The sequence below is a fragment of the Copidosoma floridanum genome, unplaced genomic scaffold (assembly GCF_036245765.1).
Source record: "Copidosoma floridanum isolate Cflo_tuat_1 unplaced genomic scaffold, Cflo_Japanese_pri ptg000012l, whole genome shotgun sequence".
NCBI classification, from domain to species: Eukaryota; Metazoa; Arthropoda; class Insecta; order Hymenoptera; family Encyrtidae; genus Copidosoma; species Copidosoma floridanum.
In genome coordinates this window covers 5,538,740-5,563,093 of record NW_028321889.1, presented here as the reverse complement: position 1 = coordinate 5,563,093, position 24,354 = coordinate 5,538,740, and the positions used below count along the sequence as shown (strand labels likewise).

Sequence of the window (24,354 nt, the reverse complement as noted above, 5' to 3'; positions counted from 1 at the left end):
CGCACAAGTTGGGAGATAATTTTTTGTTTGAATGTAATTACAAAAAAAATAAACACGCACATGTCATTAATGTAACGAACTGTTAAAAAAATAAATCTTCATTTTATAAATATATAGGGTATAGCCAATCGTTAACTAATGTAATATTAAATTTCCTTCTCAACCGTATCGTTTGAAACGCGTCAATTTTCATTAACTGTCACCACTATCTTCCAACCAATATGCACATACTAATGATTCGCTTATTTTCCTTAATCATATTATAGACGTATACGTAAACGAAGCGTGAAATATACGCGCTAGGTGGTGCAGGAGGAAAAGAGAGAGAGAGAGAGTTTCTATTATGCGCTGATTATAATTCTTCGCGATGGACACGTAAAAACAAAAACCTTGTACCTATGTACTATTACAAGCTCCAACTCGTCCGAGTGTGACGATACGATACGACGTGCTGAGCAATGACCGGTTGCTCAGTGAATTACCTATATAAGAGGGTTGGCAAATGTTTGGAGCTTGATTGATTGAATGGAAATCGATTCGGAGCTATATGTGTATGTATAAAGCGCCAATCGATTTTCGGATATCTTGTACAGTGGGAATCATCTGTAGCATGTATACAAATGTAAGACAAAGGATTTGACAAATTATTGTTTCGAGTATCGGGTCTTCCAGCAATTGGTTCCATTCGCTCCAGTCGTTGTAATAATATACGTGCAAGCAACAAGTTATTTATTTGCAGTGTGCAATTACAATTTAAGTAAAAAAAAATTTGAATTTTTGGCCAAAAATTTAATTCTTTATTTGTATTTTTAAAAAAAGTAATACTTGCCAGCACAAACCAATGCATTACAGTTTGAAAGAAAAAAACAATGTATGGACGAAAAAAAGTGTTTGATAAAGTATTGAAATATTTGAAAATAAACTTAAATATCTAAACTTCGTTGCACTCATCTGCAAAAGAAAAAAGAAAAAAAAAAAAAAAAAAAATCACTTGTAAATTGTGCCCAAGCCTGAAGCACGATACATGAATTTATTAATCTACCAATGCAACGATCATTCAAAAAATCTCCTCCCTCTTTCTGTTCCAGGTGATATCTAATGACCCGCGCCACAATCGCCAATAGTACCCCGCCATCCAAGTAACCCCGTCGACGAGAGTATACACCCACCACGCGTCACGCGGGAGTCGTGGGTCTATGGGGGGCCACGCACCCGCGGGCCGCCCCCAACAGCACTGCACCACCAGCCGCGCCGGACTGCCGCGCAGCCGTTGCGGCCGGAGGTCCGGTCAGCGCAAACGGCACCGTTGGCGCGGCTCCTCCTCCGCTGACCAACTCGACGGCGAGGCCGGACGCCACCTCGGGCTGCAAGCCGATGAAGAGCCCGGCCAGTATTATGAGGCAGTCGAGCCTCACGAAGCTCGGCTCCATCATCAACACGGCCGTCAACAAGCGCGCCGGTAAGCTTTTCCTCGTGTATACTTACCCTTCATCCACGTGCTTGTGAAAAGTGCCCTTTTTTTTTTTTTTTTTTTTTTTTTCATTGTTTGCCTATTAGTAAGCAGACTCGGCGAGTTTTGTTGACACTGAAAAAGACAAACTCATTTACAGGGAGAAACCCCTTGAAAGGTGATTCAATTATTTCGATACGTTACGTAGTTTTGAAAAAAAAGTTTGATCAATACTTGTACTCAACAATTGTCTGGCGATGCGGTCAACTCGAGTTAATTAACAGTGGGTACAAAAGAATAATTGAGAAACAGGTAGTTGACGTATTGTCTGTTGTTAATAGATAACAATTGTTACGTACTTATAAAGCTTCTCTCATTTATTTTGAATAGAAGTAAAGAAATGGAGTATTAAGGTCTATATGTGTATATAGTACATGTGGAGCTGAGCCGACGTCGATATTAATTGGCTGCCATAATTGATCGAATTCAATTATACCCGAGCGAGCCAATAACGATAGATGCATGCGAATTTCCTTACTAATTACTATATGTGTATAACCAATAGGTGCACACGCACAGCTTCAATTATGCGACCAACGCAACCAATGGTTTTGCGTACTTAAATACGCGATACTTGTGTGTCATAATCGAAACAAAACAAAATATGTGTAATATAAACACGGTAGCAACGTAAAATTTCATGCTTTCGTTTAATTGGTGTATATACGTCCGTCAAAAGATGTGAAAGTAAAAGTTCAATTAAACCGTGTCACATGAGTATACGGTAGTTCAAAAAAGCTCGTTGTTAAAAAAAAAGAAAAAGCACAGAAGGATTAAAGAAGAAGAAAAAGGAGTATCCGAGCAACGTCGCAGTTTATACGATGTGTATCTGTACTCCTATACATGTGTAGCGCAACGGGACTATAGAGGATAATAAAACCCTAAACGACGCGGAGAGACATCAGCTGCTGATGGCACTCGGCTGGACGCGAGTAAGCAGCAGTAATGAGCGAGAAAATTCGTTTGCATAATCCCCGGGATGGGAGCGAGCACTCAATTGGCGCAATTTTCATGGCCACATGAAGCGGATAAGTCGCGTAGGGGACGATTTGCGCGCCGATCGCTTTATGAGCTCATATATATATATGCTCGGGATGTAAAGTTTTGGTAAGTATATGTAGGTACGCGTAGGTAGACAGGATTCGGTTGAGGTTGTTTTCCGTGTCAATGTTTTGTTTGGGTTTGTTAGCCAATATATTATTTCAACGAAGCGAGTGCCGATACCTTTGGCGCGCTATCGAATATCGTCATGTACTACTTGACTGTGTGAATGCGTGACTCGAATCATCTTACGATAGTTTTACATTTCATAGTTTTTACATCTGTACACGATAATAACGATGAGTTCTTGTTCTTACCGTAAATTAGCGCTTCCATTCCGATAAATATCTACATCTAATTTTGGATACCTACTTGTGTTCTTCCATGGCAAAAGCTTGATCTTTAATAGCAAAAAGTTTGTAGTGTATTATTACACCCTTGATAATAATATTTACCCAAAGTATAAAACATATATAAGTTACGTGTGTTAATATTGGTAGAATCACCATAATTTACGTTACAAGGCGTACAAATGCCAACTCGCGAACAGTCGATTGATTAATAGTTTCAATGAAGGTTGCTCGGTGTAACGTCTTCACTACCAATATTTTACAATACTAACTATGATTGCAATATTCACAAGATCGATAAGCTAGTTTTTGTTTCTCACCACGCGTTGACAAATAAGTGTATATATATGTACATGTACGCGTTAGTCGAGCGTGTTGTCAGTCAATAGAAAGTATGTATTGCCGATTTTTTGAGGAGGAAATTTTGTTCGAAACGGTTATGGATCTTCATTTAGAATATTATACCCAAGCCAGGTGAGAAACGTTCTGCGGGGTATGGGATTTCGTAATCTGATGGCGTTACCGATATTTCAACGAGAAAAGCCGATATTTTATATAATTGAGTCGTCACACCCCGTTCCCAAAAACAACCAACACAGCACACACCATGTGATAAGTTTTTCCCTCCATTTTCATGTATATTTATTATGTCTTGACCGTCTCGGTTGGCCAAATTCTACTTACCGCAAACACACATGCGCACATACATGTGACACCTTAACACAAAGTACGAGCCAATCAGTCGTGACAGGCTCGCGCGCTCGTTAGTTTCCAAAATCTTCAAAGTTGAAACAAAGGCGACGATGATGATGAGCACGTTGCGCAAAAGGAAAAGCATTTTACGTAAGAGTAAGGTGCAAAAGAGTCCGCGCAAGAAGTACCATTTTTTAAAAGACATCAATCACAATCACAAAAACAGCGTCATCAGTAGCTTGTGCAGCCACAGTGTATCCTCGAGTAAATTGTGCGACGAGCCGGTTTACGATTATTGCGATCTCCTGCGAGACGAGAATCCAAGTGAGTTGGATTTCTTCTTTTCTTCCTTTTTTTGTTACGTTTATGTAGAATACGCGGGTGCGATTATTTTACGTTTGGCTTTGTGTGGATTGTTCGTTGAAAGTGTGTACCGGAGGTCAAAATTCAAAACGTAAATATGACAGATTATAAGCTCGTTCGATTGCTCGAGTATGTATATTGTTTCGTTTTTGCGGTTTGATTTTTCAATTTGTAACGGAAAACATATTAAATAAATAAATGCGAAATCCTGCCATATTTCGTTTTTACGCAATCGAAATATACTGTTTGTTGGACCATTATTTTTTTTTTGTTTTTTTATACATAAGTAGATATTGTGTATATACTTGGACAGAATTATTAATGGGTTCAAATCATGTGGTTGTTGTGTTCTTGCTGTTCGTTTTCAATGAAAATGCGGTCCCGTTTATTCGGTACGTATATCTTCATGTCGATATAATATGTATGTGTGAATATTACGAACTAAATTCATTTTTTTTAACGTGAAATAGTTTACATGATTCATCCAGAACAATCAGATTAGAAAAAATGTTTGATTGAGTTTTTCGATAGACGGTACTGTAACTCGGACCTTTGAAATTATACTTCATTGGAGACAAAAGTATTGATTTTATTTCATCATTTTATTGAGTATATTACCCGTCATTGGAAAATACCCGAATTTAATGAAAATGTAACTTTTAATTACGTTAAGTGGAAAACACCTTTTCGTATCGTGCTCTTATAACATTGAGGGTTTATTTGGGAGTATTGGAGTGAAAATCTATACCGTCAAAGGATTATATCGTTCCGAGTATTTTCTGCTTTTGAGATGCAAAAAAAAAAAAAAAAAAACAATCAATGCTTATTGTTGGGCCTAACTTTGTTTATAACGGAACGTAGGATTAAAAAATTTGTTTTCTTTCGATGAAATACAACAATGGGTCGTTAAAGTGTCCTAAGCTTGAAAAGGCCCTAAAAAGCTGCACAATAAAAAGGAAATTGAAGAAGTGCGGAAGAATCGGACTGTTTTTTATCCGTGAGCACAAAAGGTGAGAAAAATCAAGTGAAATGATACGAAACACAACGTTATTGTCTCGGTATGTAACATTTACGAGGTACTTGTAGAAATCGGTGCATTTTGCACAGGACCTTTACAGGTAGCCGTAACTTAGTAAAAAAAAAATAAGAAACTGATCTCACCTTACCTCAAACTGTATCTTTAACGAATGTATGAAGAATAATAGGGTTAATGTAATGTGATGACTTTAATAATAAACGAGAATTCATTTAATGTACTACATCAGTCTCGTCAGTTACAATCAGCTCTATTAAGCTAACGCTATTCTTAAATCTTCAAATAAGTACTTTGATGAAAAATACAAAGAAAACTATTCTTCGGGTTTAATTTCTATTATTTTAAAAATTGATTTTTTCATTTGTTCTGATCCTTGCAAACATCGAATGTTACATTTCAATTCTCACTTTTATTTATACATTTACTTTAATCACTTTAACATTTCCACAAGTTTTTAAATGTTCAAACGCTCTTCTTTTCTGATTCAAATTCTTATTACTGCGAAAATCACAATCGTAACAACACAAAACACAATTCAAATCAAAGATTTTCTCTGTGCGAACTGCACCTCGCCCTGATCCACTACACCGACATCGCATGTGTGCCAATTGCATTAGCAAACGCACTCTAATACTGACAAATTGCACGCTCGAGAGAGTCCATATAATTTCACGTCTCAATACACTAGTTGCTCTTAAACTCGTGCAGTTTTTCTCGAGGCGTTGCTACTATATGTGCGCGAGTTAGCTTAGCCTTAACTATTTTATTTTTTTATTATTTTTTTTTTTACATTGTACTTAAGATCTTTACTTTGTATTTCTCCAAGTGCACGGTGTGATGTATTTCCGGACTCCAAAGTGGGGTTTTTACATTAGGGATTTTTTTCGCGAAGAAGAAGAGTGAAGGATTTCCCAAATAATAATCTATACGTTTGTTTTTATTTCATCGAATAATAACGAGTTCGAAGTTTGTTAGTTCCAAGTATTTTAATAACAATTATAATAGTATACTATTCCTTCACTGAAATAGTATTTAAAACTAAAATGAGTGTAATTTTTTTTTTTTTTTTTTTTTTTTTTTTTTTTTACAGTTTCGTTAAAACGTATTTTGTTTCTCTTTGTTTTTTAAAATTTTAATATCCTAATTAAAAAACTTATTTTACTGCTAGAAATAAAATAACAGTGTCAAGCATGGCAGTACAGGGTTTTCGTATCTCGTTAAAAGTAACATTTTACACAATCGATAACCCCATTTACTTAATTTTAATTTTACTTAACGTAACATATTTAATTAAAAAGTGGCGGATCAGTAATCCAGAAGGATTTTAAATTAAATGTCAAACACGCGGAGACATTAATAATTAAAATGTAAATTATACGCTGGTCCCACGTCTTTTCAATATTGGATTACAGTTTGTTTTTTTTTTCCATGCTGACATCGGCTTAACTAATTTCATGTATGGCAGGATACTAGTTAAAAAATCGTTACACTGATTATTTACCCTATACGTTGTTACGTATGCAAGAAAGAGATTTATGTTTTCGTAGGTCCGAGGTACGGAAAAACCGGAATGGGTTTTTTTTTTTTTTTTTTTTTTTTTTTTAATTGGGAATTGGTGAGGGAAAAAGAAAATACTCTAAAGTATTGAAATAATCTAAATTACCACCCGAAACAAGAAAAAAAAAAAAAAAAACCAATCCCAACCCTCTCGAAAGTCCAACACCATGATAATCAGTGAAAATAAATTGTCAAAAAAACTGCAATAAGAGCGTGTGTAGAAACTCTTTTCTTCAGATTCTGAATTGGACCGTCTACCTCGAGGTTGGGAAAAAAAAAAAAAAAAAAAAAAGAGGGACGAAACAGTCGCGCGAAGAGAATTACTCGTATTACCACCAACAGCGTCATATCTCCCCCCCCCTTAATGTCTTTCTCTCAGTCGTCGTCCCCCCCAAAGTAGTAGGCCAAGACTCTTTCTTTTGGAGCTCTGAAATTTCTTCCATCCGGCAAAAACCCGACAGACAGAGAGATGGGAGAAGAAAGGTGATAACGAGAGGTGGTATCGAGTAATGCGCGCAAAGCTTACACGTCGAATTGATTCTCCTCTTTTGCGGGCCTTTAGAAGTCTCCTAATGCACCGCGCTGATATTGCGTCATCGTGTGTCGCGCTTCCAAGTGACTACGTTACAATCATTTTTTTTTTTTTTTTTTTTTTTTTTTTCACTTGTATCTGCTCAATTACACGTACAACGTATGTTTGTGTGACGCATAGTAATTTTTTTCAAAGTACAAGCCTTTCAATTTATTTTAAAGAGGAACATTCGGAGAGAAAAAGTACACTGAAACAAAGTAGTGAGGTTTGCTTGAAAACGAGATTTTCAAATTTTAAGAAGCTCAAAGGTGACGGTTTTTTTTTTTTTTTTTTCATTTTCAAAATTGAAAGTTTCACGAACACACTTATACTTTCTGTTCCAATGCTCGTAAAAAATTTCCGTAACGATTCGTAAGTATTCAATCACAACAAAAAGAAACAATTTATATACACTCCAACGATACGTCATTAAAACTTTTCATCCCGAGTCGTAACGATGTCTCGACGCAACAACTTATTCGCTGCAAGTTGTGCACACAGCAAGGAAACGGATCTCAAAGAGCAATCGATAAGAGGCAAGGAGCTCTTTTTTTTTTTTTTTTTTTTTTTTTTTTACACGTATACTCGACAAGTGTATTGTATCTATACTTCTCGTTATCAATTGTCATTTTCTTTCATCAAAATTGAAAAAAACAGATCTGACTTTCCTAAATAATACAATGTCCATGATGGTGGTTGAAAAAAAAAAAAAAAAACATAAACGGCAAAAGGTAAAACTCTGCACGTGATGAAAATCGAATTGAATAATTCAACACGTACCTCTTCCCTTGCCACCCCATTACACGTATGTACATGTATGATCTCTCCATCAAGGTACACCAACTAGCTCGGAATTTCCCGGCGTCGTTCGCGATATACCATCGAAGCCACCTTGTCAGCCGCCCCAGAGAGGACAAACAGTCCTTCCCTGCACACCCCCAGTTATCATTGTTATCTTCCACAACAGAAAGGGTGGAGGAGGCGTGAATCGAGGAAATCTCCGAGCCTCGTGGACAATCGCGTCCAATAACCCTCACGTTTTACCCATATCTGCTTCCTTTTACGCATGGAGTTTGAGCAAGTTGTTCCTATATACGAGCACAAATCAGGTAATCACCAACAATTGTAGCTTATGTTTGCTCGGGATGCGTTGTTATATACATATACTCGTCCGCTCGTACAATAGGATTTCCCGAGAAATGCGCATATGGACAATATATATTATAATTTATGCAATGTGTTACGCAACTTGTACAAAATGTACAGGTGACTCGTACCATCCACGCCGTGAGAACTCTATAACATTATATAATATATTTTCCTTGCACCCTAAAAGTTTCCCCCCCCCTTTTTTTTTTTTCTTTTTCATGCAAGTTGCGGCTTCGTCCAGCTAAGCTCGCCATCTCGACAATCACGTTAGTATCCATATGAAACTCGCGTGACGCTCCTGCGCCGTATATATACCAATATAAACTCGTGTATGCACTCGTTTGCGCGAAAAGAGAGAGGGAGAAAACGGACTCCGCAAGCACAATAAAAAAGAAGCTCTTGCCCCCATTCCAAAGTATATATATACATGTATAAGCCATCTCTTCTCCATTAGTATGAACAACGCGAGGGAATAAGGGGTGCGAGGCGTATGTACATATACATATATAGGTATAACCCAAGAGTATATGGTATACACCTATATATACAAGCGCTCGTCCAGTGGAGGCAAAAGATAAGCCATACGCGGGAGAGCCGGTCGATATCCCGGCGTTCAAGTCCTGCCGGCTCTCTCTCTCTCTCGATCCCTCCTCTTCCTCCTCGTTCGCATCGCCTGTAACCCGCCGGGTGCGGAGGTGGTTTTTCCCCCCTGCGATCCATCGATCCTTCCTCGCTTCGCGCGCGTATACCATCACCTATACTTATGTATCCTGCAGAGACACCATGGGCCTGCATATTATACGTGTGTCTACGTATACAGGACGCACTTATGTGCACCGTATGTATAATATATAAGGGTGGACTCTGGCTGTCGGCCCCTACTCCTCCGGGAAAACTCGCGCACTCTCGGGGTCAGTAGGGCTCGCGCGGCTGCGCGGTAACACGACCAAGGGATGGATGATATATATGTATACGGAGCTCTTCCCCGCAGCTGAGAGCGCTTACACATATATACATACATATAGCACGAGTATAGTGGTATACGTATATAGTATATATTACAAGAGTGAAAAGGGGTTGTCGGCGCTTGCGCCACCGTCACCTGCGCGAGGGGGAGGATATGTACCTATGTGTATATTGCATACGGATACCCGGAGGCTCCCCCCCTCCCCTCCCCCGCGAGCGAGCGAATTTATATATATACACGGGGACACACGCGCGACGTTAAAAGAGGGGCTTATTGTGTCGCGAGCTATACCGCGTTCATCACTCGCTTGTGCTTCCTGTCTCAGCTGTGTATTTCGTGCACACCCGTCGATGATTATTGTTGTTTGTTGTTTCCCGGGTACGTCTTACATAGTGAGTACCGATTGGAGAGAAAAAAAAAAAGAAAAAAGAAATGATGTAGCAGTACAGGTGAACGAAAGGGAGCCTGTCATCGCCCCACGGGTGTCGCGAGTGTCGACCGTGTATACACGTCAAGGGGTGATGGTGCCGTTGCTTCAACGACTACATCACGATTGTTTTTCTTTCTTTTGTTTCCCTTGTTCTTGTCCCGTTGGTGGTATAGGCGTGTCGCGCACGTGAGAGTATTATATACCCGGATGGTGCGTTGTTGTAGAGAGGCGCGCGTTCATCTCCCTCTGATGAGGGGGAGGCTCGTGTGTCATGAGGACGGTGCAAAGTTCGGGAAATACAAAAAAAAAAAAAAAAGAAGAGAAGCAACATGTGTTTTTGTGTGGTTGTTATACGTATAATTATATGGTGTCATTGATCGGTGTACAGTGTTTTCGTGGGTTAGAGCGACGAGTTACCGAGTGTATATGAGACTTTTAAATGCGCAAATTTTTGGGAAATGAAAAAAAAAAAAATATGTATATTGGGGTTATTGGGTTCTAGTCCACAGTATTTCTTTTTACAATTGCACGGGTGACAAATGCACAGTACGCGACTGCCGTTATCTATCTTATTTAACATGGGCCTTTTAATTTACGGGGGTGTTTCGTTCGATTGGACAGTTGGGAAAGTTTACTTTGATTAATTGTTTCTTTTTATTCCTGAAAAACGAGTTTGAACATTTATTTATTGGATATATTGTGTCCTACTCAGTGTGTTGGTATTTGTTTTTTTTTTTTTTTTTTTTTTTTTTTACGGTTTAATTGACGGATAGGAAAATAAGTGGCGATCCGACGAGAATGTCATGAAATTAAAGTGAGAGAAAGAAGAAAGGAGAGGCGGGTTGGTTATTTTTTGCCCCTCCTTTTCGCACGTCGAGACGTCTGTCGGCTGACAGGCCTCGTTACGCGGCAATTAAATTATAAATCAGTCTTGGCTATGAAGAATATTTAATGTACGATAGCATTTCTTTTGTCACGGGTTGCAAAAGTTATCGTCTCGCGAGAGCAAAATAACAAACGGAAAGGTTTAAATTGCCAATGCTTTTAATTATTATTTTTATGAAAAAATCGATCAACAAAACTAACTTTGATTCGAAAATTTTCATTAATTCAACGTTTTATCAAAACTTTGCTCGATTAATAAAAATTTATCAATTTTCCATCGGTGAATAATGTACAACGCCATGGGGGACTTACGCACATAGGATTTTAAAACATCAAATCCCAAAAGTTTAAAAAGCCTGCGGTGCATTGTAAACCAGTTAATTTATTTTTTTTTTTTTTCATTTCCAATTATTCAACGCGCAAAAACTAGGAAATAAAAAAAAAAAATCTTCCAAAACAACAAAAGCTCCATTGAAAACCAATATATTATAAACATCCATTTCCAAATTGAAAAAAAAAAAAAAAAAAAAAAAGGAGTGAGCGGACGCGTTAATCGAATCCCACATTCCAAAGCTCGTCCCCGATATGCGCGCGGCCCGGCACCATTCCACCCGCACTCCAACCCACGTTTGCACACGAAAAATAGAGAGAGTGTGAAAACCGTCCGCGAGAGTAAGCAAGGAGCATCAAAGTCAAATGTGAGGGGAGGAGAGGGAGAAGAAGAGGGGACATGGACGTCTCGCCGACGGACGTGGCCTCGAGAGCTAAGCGCACGGCCCTAGCCTGGAAGCTGGACGGGCCGCTCTTCTCGTCCCTCGAGGAGCTCCAGGAGAAACTCGCCGAGCTTTTAGGTAAATTCAATTGCGAGGGGACACTTGAGAGACGTTTTACTTTTACAAGCCGTGGTTTTTTTTTGCTGCCCATAGGGCGACTGGTTACTTACCCTCTCGAGCACACGGGAGTGGTACATAACGGACCTTGGTAATCCTATCTTGCGAAGGAAACAAAAAATTTTTACGCAAACGCCACACCCGGTACCGGCCTTTCTAAATTTCATTTGTGTTTGCAACGGAGATACGTTATCCTATGGGCAAAAAAATTATCATCAATTTCCTGGAATCATTTTTTCCTGAAGCAAGATCTTTTTTAACAAAGAATATTTTCTTACTCGAGTACTCAAGCGAGAAAATATAATATTACACATGCGTTGTAAATTAAATGACCATTTATTAATTAATTATTTGCTTGGAACTATATTCCAGTGAATAACTTCTTGACTTCAATGTATGTCGGTGTAACTTATACTATGTAGCCTTTTGTTCGATTGGACAACGAAATTGACCATCTATTGAAAATCAGTGAGTCACTAACATTTTTACCAAATGGATCATCGGTCGACAATGCACATTCGGGCGTCTCGATGAAAATTTAGAGAGCAAGTAAAGCCCCCAGGCTTGCATCGATAAATTTAACTGTGTACATGCACGTGTCTCTTTCTCGATCACGCTTAAGGGGAAACTTTCGGAATTATTGGAAAAGCTCCGATCGCTGGTAAATCCATATACGTATATTTTACTAACAAAGCTGAATACTTTTTAATTGGCTTTTATTAGGGCTACAATAGTTGAGGTATCAAGTTATGAAAGTGAGTGTATATAAATAACGCACGCTTTATATATAAGTTGAGCTTTTGCGCCTTATCCTTTATTTATATATGTATAGGTATACATGGTATGGAGAAAAGTTTATGTAGCTTGTCAGTAATTTACCGAATGGCAAGTTTATGCGTATGGCGTTCTAATTGAGTTAAAAACAATAAAGGACCTCTTGTGATTCTGAAAAGGGTGTGAACTGAAACATCAATAAAAATCAATCGGATGGATTGAAAAACAAACCCTTCAATATAAAAATGTGTTTTGACAAAATTTACGCATATGATGTGTATAAATTATACCTATACGCGTTGGTTGAGTTTCGTCCCGTTTTGATGAATAGAGTCGACTTGGGTCAGGATGGCCGAGTTGCGTCCCAGAAAGCTCGCGGTTGAATTGCGTCCTATCATTGGGTGGACAATTCGTGTCTATTTTTCAATTTTTTGTATGAATTTGCTAACCTGTAGTGCTTACACTTACTGTTTTTAATTCGCTCAATGCTTTTTATTTCACCGAGACTTTAGGAGTTCAATGACCTATAAATTGTAGCTCTGTTTGCGTGTATGTGTTTCCGAAAGAAAAATTCTCTTTCTATTTTCTTTCGCTAAAACATGTAAGCTCCAATCGTTGTCTTCTGTATAATGAATTTTATATTAATTTAACAAAGGTATGTTATGTATGTTAATGTTTGTTAAAATTCATTAAATCATGGTATGAGTGACTTTTTTTATTTGTTCAAAGTAATGGAGATCGTACGAAGAAAAAAAAAGAATAAGCTACTTATACAGCTACAAATGAATTACGCATGTTTGGATTTCGTAAGCTGTTACTACTGAATACTGTTTAATAATTTTTTAGCGGATTAAACATCATTGGAACAATATGAAAAAAATTGTTTCTTCAAATCCTTACAACTCTTGTGGTATTCAAACGGAAAATCGAATAAGTTTGGGGGGGGGGGGAATGTCAGTTTAATTTTTATACAGATTTTAAAATTAGGATTTTTGTTTCAAGCTACAATAAAACGGATATCAGTAGGTACTTACCGCGTAGATGACTAAAAAATAAAACTGTAGAAAGTAACGGACAACCTTATTAATACACTCGATGTGAAAAATGAATATAGGCACTTATAAGTATTATATTCACTGCAAAAGACAAAGGGCGTGAATCTTGAGGGTTCCCTTGTTATCGGTTATCGCTGTATGATGGCTATTGTGCACCTATATGTATACATACTATCTGGGCTTTTGTCTTTCCTGATTGCTCCGTCGTTTGCTTCGACGCGCGCATTGTCGTCGCCGAGAAGGGCACTTATCGCGAATGACAATTGGTTTTTTTAACTTTTAATCAAAATTTATTTTTCCTTTAAAAAAAAAAAAAAAAAAAAAAAGAAAGAAAGAAATGAGCCACGGTATTAATTTCAAATGAAAATGTGAAAAGCACGCAGCTTTGAAAACGCGTACAGATCAACACTTGGAAGGAGCATTAATTTATACTGGCGGATAACGCGTTTCATATCTGAATATTCATTAAATTCAAAATTTACCGCTTCTCTCGAAAGCCGATCTCGCGCTTGCGCGTATTCTAAAAACAAAACAGAAATCTGCACAACAGAGGAAAATATATCAAACGTTGCAAGCACACACATGCACGTATGTAATACACCACACATATATATAAGTATAAAATATAATTGCGCAATAGCAACTTCCGCGCTCTCGGCTCGCTCACTTTGAAAAAAAAAAACAATGGCTCGTGCACGCGTATGCGTGTGCCTCAGATACCGAATGTTTGCTTTTTGACGTATGCAAAGTAGATATTGTAAACCACACGCGCTGTGTAAGTACGTGGCAGTGCAAAATTCCGTCGAAGCTTGAAAAAAAAACATTTTTTTGAAATCGTGGAAGGAAATTTTTCAATCGGAATAAAAAAATTGCTCGCACTAGTATACCTTTTAACAATAGGCTTTTGTTTTGATTCCTCGTACGCCTGTCGCGTTTTAATTAGCATTTCTGGTTGCGGCTCTCCGAACTTGGTCTACATTTTTCTTTTCTTTCGTTTTCTGCTCCACAATGTTCTTAATTCCCGTTGGTTTGCGTATCTTGAATTTGAGGAAAAAAAAAAAAGCTTGTCTGCCACTGTCTGGAAATCGATATTTTACCATTCAACGATGATGACTCGGGAATTCGTTGAAAGAACTTCTCTTGAAAGGGCATAAAAATTTCATTCCCAAGCGGATACATATATCGTATGGCTATAGAAAAAAAAAAAAAAAAATATGGAGCTGAAACCGAAGATCTTTGGGATAATGGTTGTTTGGTATTTTTTACGCGTAATAAATATGCAGGTGAGAGCGAGCTCTATAAATAATAATCAAACTCGAGACGATCATCACCTTTTTCCCTATACGTATACATAATAGTGACGCTCGATAAAAATATTAAAATACTATATAATTACTTCTACTTCTATATGTTGTTTTATTATTTTTTTGTTAAAATCTATATTACCGGTATTGCACTGCGGTGTTCAAACAGCAACTGTACAAACCACGTAATAATTATTCAGATTATTTTCGAGGTGGTTAAAAAAAAGCTCTTGGATCGCTGAAAACTTTTCGCATTTGTTTTCGTTTGGCTGGAGTCCCAAAGGCGGCAGATTAGCATTAATTTATAACGCAAAGTCGGAAAAGGCCGAAAAATTTTTCGAGCTTTCAAACTACGCGAAGGCACGTTTCGTTTTTAGTTGCTTTGTTTATTCCACTAGCTCTAAACAAAAATCGTACATTTAAATTATTCGTAAACGATGGGAAATTACTGCTGGAAATTAAAAAAAAAAATTTCATTTAGTCACTTACCAATGATGAATGCACAATGCAAGAAAAACCACCGGTCGAAGAGTTGCGCACCTGCAAAACGAAAAATCTAAAATTAGTCATTGATGATTGGTCACGGGGTTATTCTTCATCAATGTCCAAAGCTATAAATACGATATTAAGTATGTACCTACTTCTATTTTCTCCACGTAGAAGAAATGAATCACGTTTTTACATAAGCATTTGAGGAAAAATCCATGACTAATTTACGGAATTTATAAATCCTGATGGGAAAAAACCGCAAGTATTGCAGCATAATATAATATAAAGGCATAGCCCAACTGTCGGCCATTAGAAGCTTATAGCTGGATCTTTGAAAATATCTCGCTCGATCAAATGGACAAAGAAAAATAACTCGGCCCAAGTATCGTAATATTACGCTCGTAAAAGCTACGGGGGAGAAAAAGTCACTTTTAATCAGGTCCTAACAATAGATATCGATATTTCGCGCGACGCGTAAAAAATAAAATGTGTAATAATATCGGAGGTATGCTTTATATTTCACTTTTACTTGGGAAGCAATAAAAAAACATTGTGGACTACATACAATCATATTTATTCTCGTGGTCAATTTTCTATTTTAAAGGAAGGTTCTTCAATTGATTTGCTTAGGTCACGTGACAAAGGAAAAATAGAAGGGAAACAATTTTCGCCCCTGATTTAACATAAGTATGAGTATGAATTGTAAAAATAACAAAGAATAACCGTCCATTATTATTTTATGATGTAATACAGATATATATTATTTTATATATAGGCTAGTGCAAATATGTAAGAAACATTTAAGTTGGGAGTATTTTGAAACTTTCCACGTGAATCTTGGAATGTGGGAAAATTCGTAAACATCTCAAATTTTGTCGAATTTTGAGATAAAAACAAATTTAGATTTTTGGGTAATTTTAAAAATAAAATTTTATGAGCAATTTTTAAAACTCACGGATTTAATGAAAAAATATTTCTACTCGAATTTTATTTTTATTTAAGTTTAATTCACATATTGCATGAAAAAAAAAATTTATTTTATTAACAAATGAAATTAATGAAATTTTTCAGGGGATTATTGTGAAATACATTGAAAAACTTTAAATGTCTCTAAAAACGTACCACCCATTACTTAATTTACGTTCAAGACTTGTTTTTTTGTTCAATATTTATCAAGGAAGACAAACATTTATGTTTAGAGACGTGCCTTTTGAGAAAAAAAAAATTAGTTTTTTTTTTTTGACAGTTTTTTGTAGAATTTCTCATGTACACATGCGTAAGCACACCACATAAAATTATTTGCAAGGGAGAAAATATCTCTGCTCGATCGTATCGTTAAGCTAAAATGTTCTATTAAATTTTTTTCCCCGTGAATGTAAAGAAAATAACATAAAAATCTTTTATCAACAATCACGTGGTTCGTGTGCTGGTATTATTTTATCTACCAAAGTTTGACTGTTTTACAATATCCAAATGTCTACTCTATGGAAAGAAAAAGATTCGATTTGAATGAAAATTAATAGGTTTTGAAAGAGACTTGAGTAACATTCAAAGCAATGAGGATTTATGATTAATTTGATGATAAATGCGAGGCTATCGACATAAGAGGATTCGATGCACCCAAGTACCAAGGCCTCGATTGATCAAAAAATTTAATCTCAATTACATCTAATGATTTTAAATATACCCCATTTACCTATCGTAAATTAACATGATGAAATACTAGTTAACTTTCAAAGCTGTTAATCAAACACAGGGTGGATTTTTTCATTTTAATTAAAACGCCACTTAACTATACGACAATAAATACATTTTAAACTTTTAAACTGCCAATTGGAAAGTGACGGCACTAATTTTTTTTTTTTCTTGTGCAAATTACACGTGCGAACATGTTACGTATATTAAGTACAACAAACGACTTTAGAAAAACTTACGCAAAGGTATACTTATAGACAAAGAGCACATCATCTGCAGGAAATGCGAATATCCTTCGGTTTGTCTCTACAAATGAGGCGAAAAATTGAAGAAAAAGCTCTTATTAACGTACCTTGAATCATCATAAGTATCCGTATGGCTATGGCGTATAAAATAGTTAATGAGACAAACACTTGTTCTTTATTGTATGCTGTTATTGCTGAAGTTCGAAAATTGGAGTCGATGGCACGACAGAGAGTGAGAGAGAGAACAAAAATATATACTTTTTATGCGCAAATTGTGCTACGCAAAATCAACGGGATATAGGTATATGTAAAAGGACGTTGAGACCGAGACTATAACCTATAACGGAGAGGGGCGAGAGGCGGGAGGACAGTACAGTTTGGTATCGTTCAGTATATACAGATATATAAATAAAGCTGAAAAAGTAGAAGAAGAGAAAAGAGAAGACAGGAAAAAGAGAGTAGAGCGGGAGGCGGGAGAGTCGCGCGCGCGGCGAGACTGCGACTATACACATACACAGCTCAACGCGATCCGACATCAGTGAATTACACTCGACTCGACCGTCTGTGTAGTGCTGGACTCTCTGCTGCTAGTGCTGCTTGTTGTTGCTGCTGCTCTATATACATAGTGCGTCGGGGGCACGCGGTTTTAATAAAAATCGTCACGTCAGCTTCGACTATCCAATTTACGCGCGATCTCCAATAAAACTCTTACACCTATACACTTGAACCAAGGTGCCTGTGTCTGTGTGTGTGCTGTGCTCGCGCTTGCATGTATATTTTTGCGTATGCATATATAAGCATATAACATATATTTATATATTATACTAACGCGTAAAAGTGAGAGTAAATACAGCATACAGCGTGTATATACACTATATATGCTGTGTATAGCGCGTGTGTATATACTCTCTCGCCGGCGCTAAAAGGAGTAAAGGACTCCTAGTTTTGGCCAGTATCTCACGCCCCCTCAATTTTTCGCATTTTTCGTCTCGGCTTGGCCCGGGCCAAGGGCGCGTGCGAGTGGAAGGACGACCTAAGATTTGCAGCCACCTTTTCTTTGGAGCGTATCGACACAAGAGGGAAAAAACACCTGCTGCCTGGTCGGTCTTTCAGGTCTTTCTTGTGGGAGAGGACGGTGTAGCAGCACACACAGTGTACATACTCACACGCAGAAAGTGAGGGAGAGAGAGAGAGAGAGCCAGTGGTTAGGTTGTGGAGGAGAGCTACTGCTGCTGCTGCTGCTGCTGCTGCTGTTACTATAACTCCTTTCAAGTGGATTAACGAAATTGTGTTTTGGAGTTGGACCTGCGTTAGGGCAGACTTGAAAGCTTTCCCAAACTTCAGGAAGGTGCAGATGCAAGCTATTCCTTGCTGCTGACTAAGGCTGACAACATGGACTGTGGCGAGGCCTCAAGTAGGACTTTCCACTTTTGTATAACATTCTGAGGCTTATGATTGATTTCCCATACCTAGTTGTTTGGCAATATTCTGCAGGCCTGTGCAATCCTCTTCATGTTCTCTTAAAAAGTGTGCACTCATAAATGGCTAGTTTTTTATCAACTGCGTTTACTTGTCATTTTATCAGTTTGATTTCCATAACTGTTATCTTTGAATTTTCAAAGATGTTACTTCGAAATAATATATAATAATAAATAGTACGTCGAGCAGGGCCAATATTTACCCAACGATGCATTTTGGAACAATATTATTTTTGTATTTATCACTGCAGCTACGTGATTAGATGCTCACTCGAATGAGCATAATGTTTTTTCCTCATGCCATGATGTGAAACATTTTATGTCAATTGCATAACCAAACTATCATATATTTGAACATTTTTTTTAATTGTGCAATTTTTCTTTCTGCTTCAGTAATGTACATCTATTTATTTCATAGATAAGAAGTACTGTATGAATTATTGAGACCTATTGATTACTTAATATTGTCTGCAATAGTAAACACTTAATAATTATAATAATTTTCTCCAAACACAAATTTGATAAATACAGTTGTATTGAGCAAATATTCAACAATGCAAAGCCATACCTGTTAAAGTTTTGAGTTTAAACAATAATTACAAATATGTGTTTTATAAAATTCATTTGGTAAATTTTTTTGTTTCAGGTAATGGGGACATCCAGTGGAGTTTTTCCCAAGTAAAGGGGACCTTAGAAGAAGATGTCACAGAAGGTAAATTTCAAACGTGTTTGCTTGGATTAAACAAAGACATTTACTTTAACCATTATCTTATCTGTGCTAGTGTTTTCACATCAAGTAGATACTCTTGTGAATTTTTAACCATGCGAGACTTATCATCTACGAACACTCTAGTTTGATGAATTTGAATCTTGCACAGATGTATTAAAAGTAATTTTTTACTTTTAACAATGAAGTACATATTGATATAGCCTTTTCGTATTTTTCAGCTGACATCATCTCATGTGTGGAATTCAACCACGATGGTGATCTCCTGGCAACGGGTGATAAAGGTGGTCGTGTAGTTATATTTCAAAGGGATCCTATCGTGAGTTCACAAAACTAATTTTTTTCAATTATCAATTTTTTTAATTTAACTTTTTTTTTTTTTTAGAGTAAAACTATTATTCCACGACGAGGCGAGTACAATGTGTACAGTACCTTCCAGAGCCATGAACCTGAATTTGATTACCTAAAGTCCTTAGAAATAGAAGAAAAAATTAATAAAATAAGGTGGCTTAAAAGAAAAAATCCGGCTCATTTCTTACTCTCGACAAATGACAAAACAATCAAGCTTTGGAAAGTCAGTGAGAGAGACAAGAGAGTGGAAGGTTATAATACAAAGGAAGAAAATGGCGCTATTCGCGATCCTGCGTGTATCACTGCCTTAAGGGTGATGAGCACAATGAGCAACTCTTGAAATCAAAATTGGTCATCAAACCAAGTATTGAAATAAAGTTTTAAACGTAAATTCGTTTCAGGTACCCACTATTAAGCCAATGGAACTGATGGTCGAGGCGTCGCCAAGGAGAATATTCGCAAATGCGCACACCTACCACATAAACAGTATAAGTGTCAACAGTGACCAAGAAACGTATCTCAGTGCAGATGACCTTAGGATCAATTTGTGGCACTTGGAAATCACAGATCAAAGTTTTAGTATCCTTTTTAAGTACGATGTGCGCTACCAAACTAAATTCTCAAAATCCTGACATAAATATTTTATTGCTTTACTTCCAATTAATTAGATACACATGAATTGTTTATTTAAAAAAATACTAATCTAATTCAAAGCTTTGAAGCTTTATTTAAAAGCAATCACAAACAAATAAACATTATTTTCCTGAACCTTGTACTCCAAGACATCGTCGATATCAAACCCACAAACATGGAGGAGCTGACCGAGGTCATAACAGCTGCGGAGTTCCATCCCGTTGAATGCAACTTGTTAGTGTACAGTAGCAGCAAAGGAACGATTCGATTGTGTGACATGAGATCGGCAGCGCTCTGCGACAGACACAGCAAGCTGTTTGAAGAGCCAGAAGATCCGACAAATCGGAGTTTCTTCTCCGAAATCATATCTAGCATAAGCGATGTGAAACTCAGTAACTCTGGTAGATACATGATCAGTCGTGACTACTTGAGTGTCAAGGTCTGGGATCTCCATATGGAGACAAAGCCCATCGAGAGTTATCCCGTGAGTATCTCGAATGGATATCCAACAGTTCCTCTGTTCGACAAACTAACAGCTATACTTTCAATTTTTTTGTAGGTGCACGAGTATTTGAGATCGAAGCTGTGTTCGTTGTATGAAAACGATTGTATCTTCGATAAATTCGAATGCTGTTGGAGCGGCAACGACTCTGCTATAATGACGGGCTCGTATAACAACTTCTTCCGTGTGTTTGATCGCTCGACTAAACGAGACGTGACATTAGAGGCGTCGCGCGACGTTGCCAAGCCCAAGACACTCCTAAAGCCACGCAAGGTACGCTCAAATACTATCAGAAATCGCTTCTACCTGAGCAACCTAACTCTTGGCAGAAAAAAAAAATTAACAAACTAACTTTCTACTAAACATATACTAACATAACGTTGCTTGAGGCTATCTATCCCACGTTCCGACGCAAAGACGTTTGCTTCCGAGTAAAGCAATGTCTTATAACATTTTGGATCGTTGAAACTCTTTTGCATTAACCCTAGGTCTGTACCGGTGGTAAACGTAAGAAGGATGAGATTAGCGTCGACTGTTTGGACTTTAACAAGAAGATTCTGCACACAGCGTGGCATCCAACCGAGAATATTGTCGCGGTCGCGGCCACAAATAATCTCTTTCTGTTTCAAGATAAGCTCTAGCATATTTATATGCAGGTATGTACATTTGAACAAATTTTCTTTAAATGCAATGTGTTGTAATTATTGTCAAAAATGTTCAGAATTTAATGTTTTTTTTATTATTAATTTTGTCAAAAAAAAATTATTTTTTTAGATAATACAACGTTACATACTGACATAGGCTTGGCGTCCGAGCGGATATAGTGAAAAAAATGAGAAAAAAATAAAATAAAATAAAATAAAATAAAAATAAAAAAAAACAGATTAAGATTATTGAAAGAAACGAAGATAACTGGCAAAAAGCGAGTATCTCGGATTGACGTGGACATTAATTATATCATGGACGAGTGTCAGCAATCTGGTACACTCAAACCGTTGACTGACCGAGAAAAGGAAATCAACTCAAAGCAGAAAGTAACAAACAAATTCTTGTCCCTGGATAGTAGCAAACAAAAACAAAAAAAAACGCCATCATCAGAACGGAGGATCAAATTCTCACGTATGTGAGTGAGCATCGCTTAAAGATTTTTTAATAAATATGAAAAAAAAAACTTTTTTAACATTTGTAAAACGCGATCTTTACGTCCATAAATTATACGTACATATGAAAGACAAGTTTACACTACTAAAAATACAAACAGAAAATGTCAATGCAAGCGCACGCATCAGTAACTCAACGATACGCGACGCATTGTTAACAATTAACTTTTCGATGAACTGCATCATAAATATAATTGAAAATGTCTTCGAGAGTGTGCGTATATTAAGATGTATATAATGTGAGAAGAGATGAGGAAAAATAATTAAGCGATCCGCGGGCCATTGAGCAAATAATAATAATATTAATGATAAAAGTGAGAAAGTGAGTCTTGACGTCGCATAAAGTTCGCTGTGCGGATGTAAAGACCGAGAGACAAAGAGAAAAATAAATTGTAAAATCGAATGCGCTACGTTATCATTGATCCAACTCCTCGAAAAGTTTCTGGCAATTTTCCCAAGTACGAGATTTTTGTCTGCATAATCATGCCAAAGCATGAGAGCCAAACAGAATGGACGAGAGAATGCATTTTTAGGATAACGTAAGATTGCCTAATTTTTTTGTGTTTCTGCAGTGTTTTCGAGTGTTAAGGTGCGGGATCGTTTTACTTTTTATCGAGCCTACATTGTGGGAAATGGCAGGCTATAATTGTGAAAAAGTGTTGCCTTTAGCTTTGCATTGGCGCAAGAAAGATAAAAAAAAAATAAATGAATAAATAAATAACACGAAACAAAAAACAAAAACAAAAAAAAAACGAATAAAACAAATGGACGTAGAGATTCGATTTATTTTCGATAAAGCGAACCAGTGGCGCAAAGCATTTGAGGCCGAGTACCTTTACATGTTGTTATTGATTTTTCTTGAAGTATTTGATGAAATGTCGTAGTTTTTAAGAAAACCAAACCCTCCTTTTACGAATAAGGTAAACAAATTGTAATTTTCATGTCTGTTATTTTTTTTACCTACTTATTTATCTGACTGTGCCACCTCCTTATTTTTTATTAAAAATCAATAACAAAATGGTAATGTCGATACTAGTGTATATTAAGTTTGAAGTACGACTGCAACTGAGCTCAAAAAAAGGAATCTTTATGATATTTCATTGATCATTGTGTGCATATGGAAAAATTAAACGCCATTTCATTTTTTTAAAAATTTAGTTGAATTGCATTATTTCACAAAACACTCATACGTTGCATTATTAATTCTACAATAGAATTAATTCGATTTATGAACTTTATTTATTCATCCCGTTTTTTTCTTATTGTCGATTACCCAATCACCCTATGGTTGTTTATTTTTATAATTATAACAAAAATCTCGTCAATTTCGTATGATTTGCATACAAACAATTAATACGATCTTTAATTGTTATAATATTAGACATTAAATAAAAATAAAGCTCGAAAACAACTATCCAACACCAATATTTTCAATAATGATTACTCGTAATTGCATCCTCAATGGATTGAGATAAAGGAAATTCAAATCAAAATTAAAATCTTATGTACAAGAGTTTGCAAATATATACCTCGTTTTCAATCAAATAAGAATAATAAAATTGTATGATACCAAAATTTTATGAAAACAAATAAGTACACTAAAACTCCCTCTGACTCATTTGTAGATTTGTTTTGCAATAGTAGTTTTATTTTTTATAATGACATATATTGATATAAGTTTTAAAAATAAGAAACGTGGTCGATCATACTACATGGTGGTTATTTCCTCATTTTGAAATTGAATTTTACGGAATAGTGAAATTATTTAAATAAAATGAAATCAATTATATCGTAAATAATTTTATTAATAGGGCCATTAGATTTTGTTGAAATTATTACCAAGTCTGGATGAAGAACCAAAATTTTTTAAACATTATTAGTCCTACAAAAATCAAATTTTACTTTACATTGAATATATATGGAATTCCTTTCACATTGACAAAGGTGATTAAACTAATTTTAAATTAAAAAAGAATATTTATATTTCACAAAATTGTAATTACTGTAGATTAAGTACAAGGAATTGGAAGAAAGCAAATGAATTTTAGTTTTTCAAACAAATTAAAAGAGTTTGCCGAGTTTGATTGCGTGTACAAAAAAAAAAAAAAAAAAAAATTACAATAAAAAACCTTAGTATATTGTGGATGATGCAGAGTATATACATTTTGTATAGCCCACGATGGTAACGATGCAATATATAGAAAAGTGATGATTAATTTACATTTAATTTTTTTTTAAATATACTTTTCTTACACACAATTTCATTAAGACAGCTAAAAAAAAGCAATTGTTAGGATCTTAAAATATTCCCACAAAATAACATGAAAAAAAAAAAAAAAAAAAACTCGAGTTGGGTATTTTTACTATCATATAAAGAATAATAATTTTTAATGAAATAATGAATCATCAAATTTTCAAGTTTGTAGTGCACACCATAAAATCATTCATTGGAAAAAAAATTACTCTATACTCGCATAAAGTACGTTTGTACATGGTAAT

The 24,354-nt window shown here is 36.2% G+C and overlaps 2 protein-coding genes across 5 annotated transcripts in view; one reads left to right on the top strand and one right to left on the bottom strand.

Annotated features, from left to right (window-relative positions):
• Mob3 (MOB kinase activator 3) overlaps positions 1-17,216 on the bottom strand; it is a 31,365-nt gene extending 14,149 nt beyond the window's left edge. The window contains exons 1-2 of the mRNA XM_089590337.1: positions 17,112-17,216; positions 15,065-15,115 (exon numbers count right to left, since the gene is read on the bottom strand). The gene's annotated coding sequence lies outside the window, so the exon portion shown is untranslated. The remainder of the gene's footprint in view (positions 1-15,064; positions 15,116-17,111) is intronic.
• tws (protein phosphatase 2 regulatory subunit tws) lies at positions 1,084-23,008 on the top strand. Of its 4 annotated transcripts, XM_014347805.2 has the most exons (10): positions 9,523-9,629; positions 11,126-11,403; positions 19,129-19,194; positions 19,431-19,528; positions 19,595-19,873; positions 19,962-20,139; positions 20,343-20,677; positions 20,753-20,968; positions 21,184-21,351; positions 21,470-23,008. In XM_014347805.2, the coding sequence occupies exons 2-9, from the start codon at positions 11,283-11,285 to the stop codon at positions 21,334-21,336; spliced, it is 1,446 nt and encodes a 481-aa protein (XP_014203291.2). In that variant the 5' UTR covers positions 9,523-9,629; positions 11,126-11,282; the 3' UTR covers positions 21,337-21,351; positions 21,470-23,008. The 4 variants fall into 4 exon arrangements, with proteins under 4 accessions (XP_014203292.2, XP_014203290.2, XP_014203291.2 ...); XM_014347806.2 differs by lacking the exons at positions 9,523-9,629; positions 11,126-11,403 and adding an exon at positions 1,084-1,459; XM_014347804.2 differs by lacking the exons at positions 9,523-9,629; positions 11,126-11,403 and adding an exon at positions 3,664-3,918.
• Positions 23,009-24,354: the final 1,346 nt, after the last annotated feature.

Bases quoted from the DNA above. Each gene is read 5' to 3' on its own strand.
- tws (XM_014347804.2), top strand. From the start codon at position 3,705: ATGATGATGAGCACGTTGCGCAAAAGGAAAAGCATTTTACGTAAGAGT. The intron at 3,919-19,128 runs GTGAGTTGGATT...TTTTTGTTTCAG, and splicing joins CCTGCGAGACGAGAATCCAA to GTAATGGGGACATCCAGTGG. The intron at 19,874-19,961 runs GTGATGAGCACA...AATTCGTTTCAG, and splicing joins CGTGTATCACTGCCTTAAGG to GTACCCACTATTAAGCCAAT.